At 47.7% G+C, this 8,877-nt stretch overlaps 1 protein-coding gene across 1 annotated transcript in view; it reads right to left on the bottom strand.

The window, feature by feature from the left end:
- zglp1 (zinc finger GATA like protein 1) overlaps positions 1-6,687 on the bottom strand; it is an 11,865-nt gene extending 5,178 nt beyond the window's left edge. The window contains exons 1-2 of the mRNA XM_048596072.1: positions 6,334-6,687; positions 105-1,031 (exon numbers count right to left, since the gene is read on the bottom strand). Coding sequence (XP_048452029.1) covers positions 105-1,031; positions 6,334-6,557 — 1,151 coding nt within the window. The 5' untranslated portion in view covers positions 6,558-6,687. The remainder of the gene's footprint in view (positions 1-104; positions 1,032-6,333) is intronic.
- Between the last annotated feature and the right edge of the window lie 2,190 nt (positions 6,688-8,877).

Genomic DNA, 8,877 nt, shown 5'->3' on the forward strand with positions numbered 1-8,877 from the left:
GGGAGTGGGGACGTACCATTAGTGGGCAGTGAGATCTGCCTTTAGGGGGTGGGGACGTACCATTAGTGGGCAGTGCGATCTGCCTTTAGGGGGTGGGGACATACCTGTAGTGAGCAGTGATGTGGAGCTGACAGTCAGTTGCACTCACAATGCGCCGCTCCATGCACAGAGTCACACCTTCGAAGCTGGGGTCCCCGTAGAACGCACTGCGGTGGGGGGTCGGCTGTTTACGGGGTTTCCGAGTCTGCTGCAGGGTCCCAGAACAGGAATCCGATGTCCCAGATCGACAGTAATCTCTGGATTCGGGCGCTGATGATGTTGTCACTCCTGCTGTACACTCCTTACTATCCCCATCAGCCCTCAGCCCCACCTCAGAACAGCTGCCTTCATTGGTTACCCAGCTTCTGACCCCTGCATTTGTCCCAGGCTCTCCTGCCCATCTTCCTGTCACCTCAGCATGCTCACTGCTCCCTGTACCACAGCTCAAACTCTTCACACGGACCCCCCTCTTTGGGGAAACGCTGGCCCTCCCAGTTTCTGAAAGCCCGTCGTCCCAGCCTGGAGCCGATGTTTTCCCTGGATCACACAGGTATCTGCCCTCAGCACTCTCATTCCAATCGTCTGGCACTGGAACACAGTTCCTGCCAGATTGTTCATCGATTGGTAAGGAGTCACCCTGGCCCTGGTCCTCAGTGATAGGATACAGCTCCTGCCTTAGTCTGCCTGTGCCCTCCTCACTCTGGGGGCTTTGTCCTTCCCACCCAGACAGCCTGGTGGAATACCCTGTGTGGAGGCATTGGGGCAGAGGGGAGATGGGGGAGCTGTCAGACGGGGTCAGAGTGGAGCTGCTATGATTCCCAGATGCTGTTGGGCTGTAGTGATAGGAGGGCTTGGAGGGTTTTAAAGCTGGGACTAGCTTGGCAGCTTCCTGTAATAGGCAGAGGATGGCAAACTCTGGGACCTGGTAGGAGGATCCAGACCCTTCTCCATGGGCACCTGGCACAGGCTGAGAACAAGAGTCCAAAGAAGACCTAAAATAAGACACAAGAAATAAAATGAAACCACTGCCAGAGAAATTACATCCCTTTGAACACTGTCTTCTTCTAAACTGTTCACAGGATGTGGGCGTCACTGGCCAGGCCAGGCCAGCACTCAGTGCCCATCCCTAATTACCCTGAGGGCAGTTAAGAGTCAACCACATTGCTGTGGGTCTGGAGTTATGTGGAAGCTGAGCCAGCAAGAACGGCAGATTTCCCTCCCTAAAAAGGATATTAGTGAACCAGATAGCTTTTATGATAATATACAGTGATTACATTAAGTTAGCTTTTAAAAAGAATCTCAGATATTTATTGAATTCAAATCTCCCTACCTGCCTTGATGATATTCAAACCCATGATCCCAGAACATTAACTCAGGGTCCAATGACCATTACCTGAGGCCATCACCTACCCAAGTAGAATCACAGACCATTCGGCCCACCACATCTGTGCTGGCTGTAAAGTAGAGCTGTCCAGTCTAATGCCACCTTGCAGCTCTCACTTTGTAGATCATGTTTCTGAAACTATGGTGAGGCTTCCTACCCTGAGCATCCTGTCAGGCTGACAGTTTCAGATCCCACCACCCTGTGTGGAAAAACATTCTCCTCAACTCCTCCCTACTCAGCTAATTGTTTTAAAGCAATGCCCAGGTTTGTTAGTCTGTCTGCTGCTGGAGTCTGTCCTTCCAGTCCACTTGTAGGGCCCTCGGCATTGTGAGCCCCTCCATTCATTCCCTTGTTTCAAAGGCACTGTCCTGCCCTATTGCATTATAACGGCACAGCACAGACAAGATCCCACACGGCCTTCCTCAATCTCTCTCTCTCAAGTGCATCCTATCCTCCCTGCAGTATGGCTGCCAGAACTGTGCACAAGCTGTGGCCTAACCACTGTTTTATATAATTTGAACCTCCTTGTTCTTAAACAGCAACCCTTAGCAAATCACATGGTAACTCCCTACTGAGAGAACACATGAAATGGAAATAAGAACTGTCAGTCCCCGGGGCCTACTCTGTCATTTGGGGAGACCATGGCTGAGCTGGTTGTGGTTTTAGCCTCACATTCCTGTCTGCTCCCCACCCCCTCACCTAGCCATCATCTCTCTCTCTCTCAGCCAGGAAGAGAAAGTAAAATACTGATGAGCCATTAGAACGTCCTCCTCATCTCCATCTTTTTCTCCTGGAAGCTGGAGTCACTGGTGGGGCCGTCTGTTTGAAACTGAGAGGAGAACTTTGTTCTCGGAGAGTCTCGAGTCTTTGGAAATCTCCTCCTGAAAAGTGGCACAGGCAGAGTTTTTGAATATTTTTAAGATAAAAGGGACAAGTTTCTTGTTGAACAAAGGGGTGAAAGATCACCAGAGATCAGCAGCAATGGGGAATAATGGGATTAACAATGATTTTATTGAACGTTTGAGAGGCGGTGTGGCCTACACCCACTCCACATTCACACATTTATCTGTCCAGTTACTGTGAATGGAATAGAGTCCTAGGCTTGCCGAGGAGGGGAAAATATCTTTCAGCATCTGCCCTGTCAAACCCCCAACACCTCCTCACAAAGTCCAAAAGACTGCCATAAAATCACTTCCTGTTTTTCCAAAGACCAAATGAAACCTTCCTCATAAGGAAACCTTTTCACCTTTTGACAAGACCAAAGTGACAGAGAGGGGTGTATGAGCTGGGTTGATGAAATGTTTTAGTGACAATTTGTTGGATCAATATGATTAGAGACAGGGTTATTTCAGAGCCAGCATTGTGTAATGAAGCAGAGCTCAGTAGTTCTAATACCATTAGATTATGTATTACATGTGAAAGGTCACAGTTCAATCAGAAGTGAGAATGTTTAAGAAAGCCAGAAATATCAATAGGAAGGGAAAGCTGGCTAGGACTGATAGAGTAAAAAGATTAAGGGAGAGGGAGAAAGAGACGGTGGAAAACATTTATAGAAACATTTCAAAATAGGGAACAAAACTCTCCCCCTTTGACAAATGATAACAACGTGAGAAAGATCCATCTGTAACATTCGGGGGAGCTTCTGAACTGTGTCTGTAGGATGTGGGTGTCGTTGGCTAGGCCAGTATATATAACGTCACCGTTAGCTCCAGTGTTCACTTGCAATAAAACGCTAGCAAAGGGCTAAAAAAACTAACGCAGCATGCAATCTCCTGCTCTCAGAATGAGAGATTTGCCCCCTGTGGGGGAGCATGAGTATGTGGGTTGGGAGACTGTGGGACAGGATGGGGGAGTGAATGAGTGAGGGGGTATTGAGGAAAAGAGGGAGTGTAGGAGGGAGGGAGGGTGGGGGTGAAAGAGAACAGGAGAGACTCCTGCATAGCCCGACATCACTGTCATCTCGCTGCCCCCTTATGCTGTAACCCCTGACCGGAGTTTTGTGATAGGGTCTGGTATTTCGATTTCCTGAGGGTGTTGTTACTGAAGCGTAGAGAAAGGAGAGCCAGTGGATCTGGTGGATTGGGATTTTCAGAAGGTTCCACACTAGAGTTTAGTAAATAAAACTCAACCCCATGGCACTGGGACTGGGATTATAGCGAGAGATTTTGGATTGGTTAACAGACAGAAAGCAGAGAGTCGGAATAAACAGGCCATTCTCCGATGGCAGGCTGTTACGACTGGGGTACAGCAAGGCTCAGTACAAGGTCCCCAACTGTCTGCAATCTAGCTACAATTGTATAGTGCCTTGGTGAGGGCTCCCCTGGAGTATTGTGTACAGTTCTGGCCTCCTTATCTAAGGAGGGAGATATTTTCCATTGAGGGAGTGTGGAGGGGTATCGCCAGATTAACCTGAAGACTTGTGACATCAAAGGGATAGGGAGATAGACAGAGGGAGTTGAGATGATGGTCAAGCATGATCTAAAATGATGGTTCAGTGCTGATGGGCTGAATGGCCTTCTCTTATTCCTATTGTCCTAAACAAACAGCCCCTGATATTCCGGGACCTGACTCCCAGGTGCTTTTCCAGAGTTTACACCTCTCCCACCCGGATTCTACCAACTGGGGATCAGTGATTGTGCAGCAGTTCTCATTGGGCTGGATCTCTAACCTGGGCACAGACATCCAATTGAGCGATAGTCAGTGTCTTCTCCAATGTCAGGTTAGAATATGAACTGATGAGCGTCCCCCAGAAGAGGGCATCTGGCTAGATCTCCAGCATTCAGAACCCAAAGACATCAACAACATTTTACCCCATTGTGGGACCTGGGGCCAAACGCTCCAGTGGTTGGAGTCATACCTGGAAACTTAAGAAGATGGTCATTGTTGTTGGAGGTCAATCATCTCAACTCCAGGACATCTTTGCAGGAGTTCCTCAGGGTATTGCCCTAAACCCAACTATCTTCAGCTGCTTCATCAATGACCTTCCCTCCATCATACGGTCAGAAGTGGGGACGTTAGCCAATGATTGCACAAAGTTCAGCAACATTCACAACTCCTCAGATACTGAAGCAGTCTGTGTCCAAATTCAAGATCTGGACAATATCCAGGCTTGGGCTGACCAGTGCTAAGTAACATTTGCACCACACAAATGCCAAGCAATGACCATCTCCAATAAGAGACGATCTAACCACTGACCCTTACCAATCAACGGTATTACCCATTGTTCAGAATGCCCCACTAGCAACATTCCATGGGTTACCATTGACCAAAAACTAAACTGGACTCACCACAAACACAAGAGCAGGTCAGAAGCTTGGAGTCCTGCAGCAAGTGATTCATCACCACTTCCATCTAGAAGGACAAGGGCAGCAGATACATGGGAACACCACCACCTGCAAGTTCCCCTCTGAGCCACTCACCATCCTGACTTGGAAATATATCGCCATTCCTTCAGTGTCTCTGAGTCAAAATCCTGGAATTCCCTCCCTAATGGCTTTGTGGGTCAACCTACACAGCACATAGACTGCAGTGGTTAAAGAAGACAGCTCACCACCATCTTCTGAAGGGGGCAACTAGGGTCGGGCAATAAATACTGGGCCCAGCCAGCAACAACCACATGTTATGAACAAAAAAGTTTTGAGGATTGGGAATATCCAGCAAAACGTGACTAAAAAATAAGAAAAAATAGAATAGACAAAATTAGCCATGAAGGTAAAACAATTTGAGAGAGAGCTTACATGTTATGGAGAAAGGAGAGTATCTCTGAGGCAGGGACAAGAGTTCCATGTGTAAAAACCAAAAGAACTGCTGTAAATCAGAAACATAAATAGAAATTGTTGGAAAAGCTCAGCAGGTCTGGCAGCAGAGGAGTGAAATCACAGTTTCGGATCGAGTGAACCGTTCTCAGAATTGTGTTTGGAGTGGCAGAGGTTAAATGTGGAGTGAGAGAGAGCACCCAAGGGTCACAAGAGCCCGTCTTAAACAGCACAATGTTAACATTGGGTATAACAAGCAGTTAGGAATGCAAATGGTGTGTTGAATGGTCTTATTTAATAAATTCTTGGGCATTTTACTGAGACCATCCCAAACATTGTTTTTCAGAAAGGAGACCTTTCCATTGGAGGGGAGACTGGATTGGTTGAGGGAGATGAGAGGGGTGAAAGGTGAAAGGTCCCACAGTGAGAAGCTGGGTCAATATTCTCTGGCCTTTAGAAGAATGAGGGACAATCACATTGAATCTTTGGAATTGTCTTTGCTGGGGATTGATGCCAAGTTGTGAAATAGATTTAGGGCTGGCACAGACAGATATTGGGTCTCAGAGTATTTGAAGGAATTGGGGAACAAGTGGGACAGTGAAGCTGAAAACATCCTGCTTTACCACCCATCAGCAAATTCAGTGACAATACAATAGGTTCCTTTATCAGGAGATAAATAATGGATTATAACAGTCAGGTCCTAGGTTCTGACCCACACCAACAGCCACCAATTCCCAGCCAACACTTCTGCAGTTGTTGTGTATTCCTTCACCTTCTCTGATCTCCCTAGTCCACCATTTCACACGGCTCCACACTGAATTCCATTGGCCCCTTGTCTGCCAAAGCTTCATGTTATTGCCCTCTCTCTCTCCCAGTCCGCCCACTCTCATGCCATCTATAACATCCTGAATTACAGCTGGCACAGTTAAACAGAGGTCAGTCTGAGTGTGGGCTACCCGGGGACAGGATGAGACAGGATCAAGGTGACGATGGAATGGGACAGCGGTGATTTCACCAGCTCTAGAAGGTGAAAGTTGTCCTGGTCGCACTCTGTGGGATAAGGGAGGGCACCAGAGGGAGGGGGAGGCAGGGTGAAGGGGTCGGTCAAGTAACTGAGATCAGATTCAGGCTGGGGGGTAGGGGCAGGACACCCACCTGTCACAGACCCGGGGGGTAGCAGCCCCTACCACCCCACCTTCTGGAACCAAGCAGTCAGAGCGAGTGAGGGTGGCTGACAGAGGTGAGGGGGGGTCCAGGCAGGGAGGAGAGGGAGGTTCCAGGCAGGGGGGTGAGGGAGGGTCCAGGCAGGGGGGAGACAGGAGTTCTAAGATGGAGAAATCAGGAGTCTTCATGCTCTCAAAGATGATCCCATCATCCATCAGGGTGGAGCTAAAGAAAACCCACGATCGCCTTGGCCTCTCTTCAGCCAATCAGCCAGCCCAGGATCCACTCAGCCAATCAGCTGTCTTCAATCTGCTGGGTCAGGAAATTTCTTCAAGGTGTGATCCTGAATCAGAACACAAGTGTCACAGGGAGCTCTGAAAATTACCTTGTGATCAACCACTATCCAATCTCCAACCCACCACTGCCCCACAGCCCTCTTTCCTTACTGCCATAACCCCTCAACCGCAAAACCCAAATACCACTCCCAACCCAACTAGATTCACTGCCCAGCTCCTCCTCACCGGACAGAGTGGCCTTTCTCTTCCTCATCACTCAGACATGCAGAGGGGGAATACTATTGAAAAGGAGAAAGATTGCAGAAAACTATAGCACAGGGGGATTTGCGAGTCCCTGTGCACAAATGACAAAAGAGCTATCGGTCAAATTCAGTGGATCATAGGGAAGGCAAATGGAATGGTGACTTTGTTTTAGAGGGAACGAAGTGTTACTAAACCTACACAAGGCACTAGTCAGAGCACAACTGGAATATTGTGAACAGTTTAGGGTCCCTTATTCAAAAGGGGAGGTAGACTGGCATTGGGACTAGTCGAGGGAAGGTTCACTCGGCTGATCCCAGGAACAGAGGGACAGTTGGATGAGGTGAGATTGCCCACTCCATTCACATTCTGAGAAGGGTAAGGCCCATTAGGGACGAAGGGGAAAATCTGTGCATGGAGCCGGAGGACATTGGTACAATCTTAAAAGAATACTTTGCATCGGTCTTTACTCTGGAGAAAAACAGGATATAACAGCAGCATATGGACTGTGAGGTTGTTGAGAAGAGAGATTTTGGGAGTGAGGAGGTTTGGAGATTTTGGCTGTTTTAAAAGTGGTCAGATTCCCAGGTCTGGATGATTTGTATCCCCGGTTGCTATGGGAGACATGGGAGGCAATCACAGGAGCTCTGACCCAAATGTTTAATTCCTCTCTGGGCATGGGGAAAATGCCAGACCGGAGGACAGCTAATGTGCTTCCACTTTTCAGGAAGGGTGACATAGGTAGACCATAGAATTCCTGACCAGTGAGTCTCACATCATTGGTAGGTAAACATGGTGAGGATTCTGAAGGAGAGAATTAATCTCCATTTAGAGAGGCATGGCTTTGTCTGAGGGCAGTTAGGGCTAACAAATCTGGTTGAATTTTTTGAGGTGGTAACCAAGTGCGTGGATGAGGGTAGGGTAGTTAATGTAGTTTGTGTGGATTTCAGCAAGTACTTAAACAAGGTCCCACCTGGTTCACTCATTAACAGGAAAAAGCTCAAGAGATCCTTGGTAACTGGTAAAGTGAATCCAAAATTGGATTAGTGGTAGGTGATAGAAGGTGGTGGAAGAAAATTGTTTGTGAGACTGGAGGCTGGTGTGCAGTAGTATACCACAGGGATAACTGCTGGGTCCCTTATTGTTTCTCATTGTCAATGAGAATGTGAGGCAGGCGGATGGATAAGTAAGTAAGTTTGCGGAGAATACAAGGATTGGCTGGGAGGAAGAAAGTGAAGAAGAAAAATCTTAAATTACAGGAGGATATGAACAGATTAGTCAGATGGTCACCTCAGTGATAGATGGAATTTAACCCTGATAAATGTGAGGGGATGCAGTTTGGAAGAAGTAACAAGACGAGGGTGTACTCAATGAATGACAGGGAATGAGGAAACGCAGAGGAACAGAGGGATCTTGGGGTGTTTGTCCACAGACCCCTGTAGGTGGTAGGACAGGTTAATCGGTTAGTTAAGGTAGCAAATGGGACACTTGTCTTTATTAGTTCAGGGTGTAGATTATAAGAGCAGGGAGGTTATGTTGGAGCTGTACAGGAATTTGGTTAGGCCACAGCTGGAGTACTGTGTGTGGTTCTGATCCCCACACTCTAAGGAGGATGTGATTACACTGTGCAGAGGAGATTCATTAGGATGCTGCCGCAGGTGGCACAATCCAACTATGAAGAGAGGCTGGGTAAGCTCAAGTTGCTTTCTTTAGAGCAGAGAGGGTTGGGGGGTCCTGACAGATGTGGGTAAGATAATGAGGGGCATGGAGAGGCCAGATAGTAAGCAGCTGTTCCCCCAGGTTAAAGGATCAATTACAATGGGTCACACTTTTAAGGTGAAAGGCAGGAAGGATATAGGGTGGTGGGGGTCTGGAAAGATCTACCTGGGAAGGGAGTTGAGGCAGGAAACCTGATAACCTTGAAAAATAATTTGTACGAGCATTTAAAACATATTGTTCAAGGCTATGGGCCTTATAACAGAAGGCAAGATTACTGTAG

This window comes from Rhincodon typus, chromosome 4 (genome assembly GCF_021869965.1).
Source record: "Rhincodon typus isolate 14 chromosome 4, sRhiTyp1.1, whole genome shotgun sequence".
NCBI lineage: Eukaryota > Metazoa > Chordata > Chondrichthyes > Orectolobiformes > Rhincodontidae > Rhincodon > Rhincodon typus.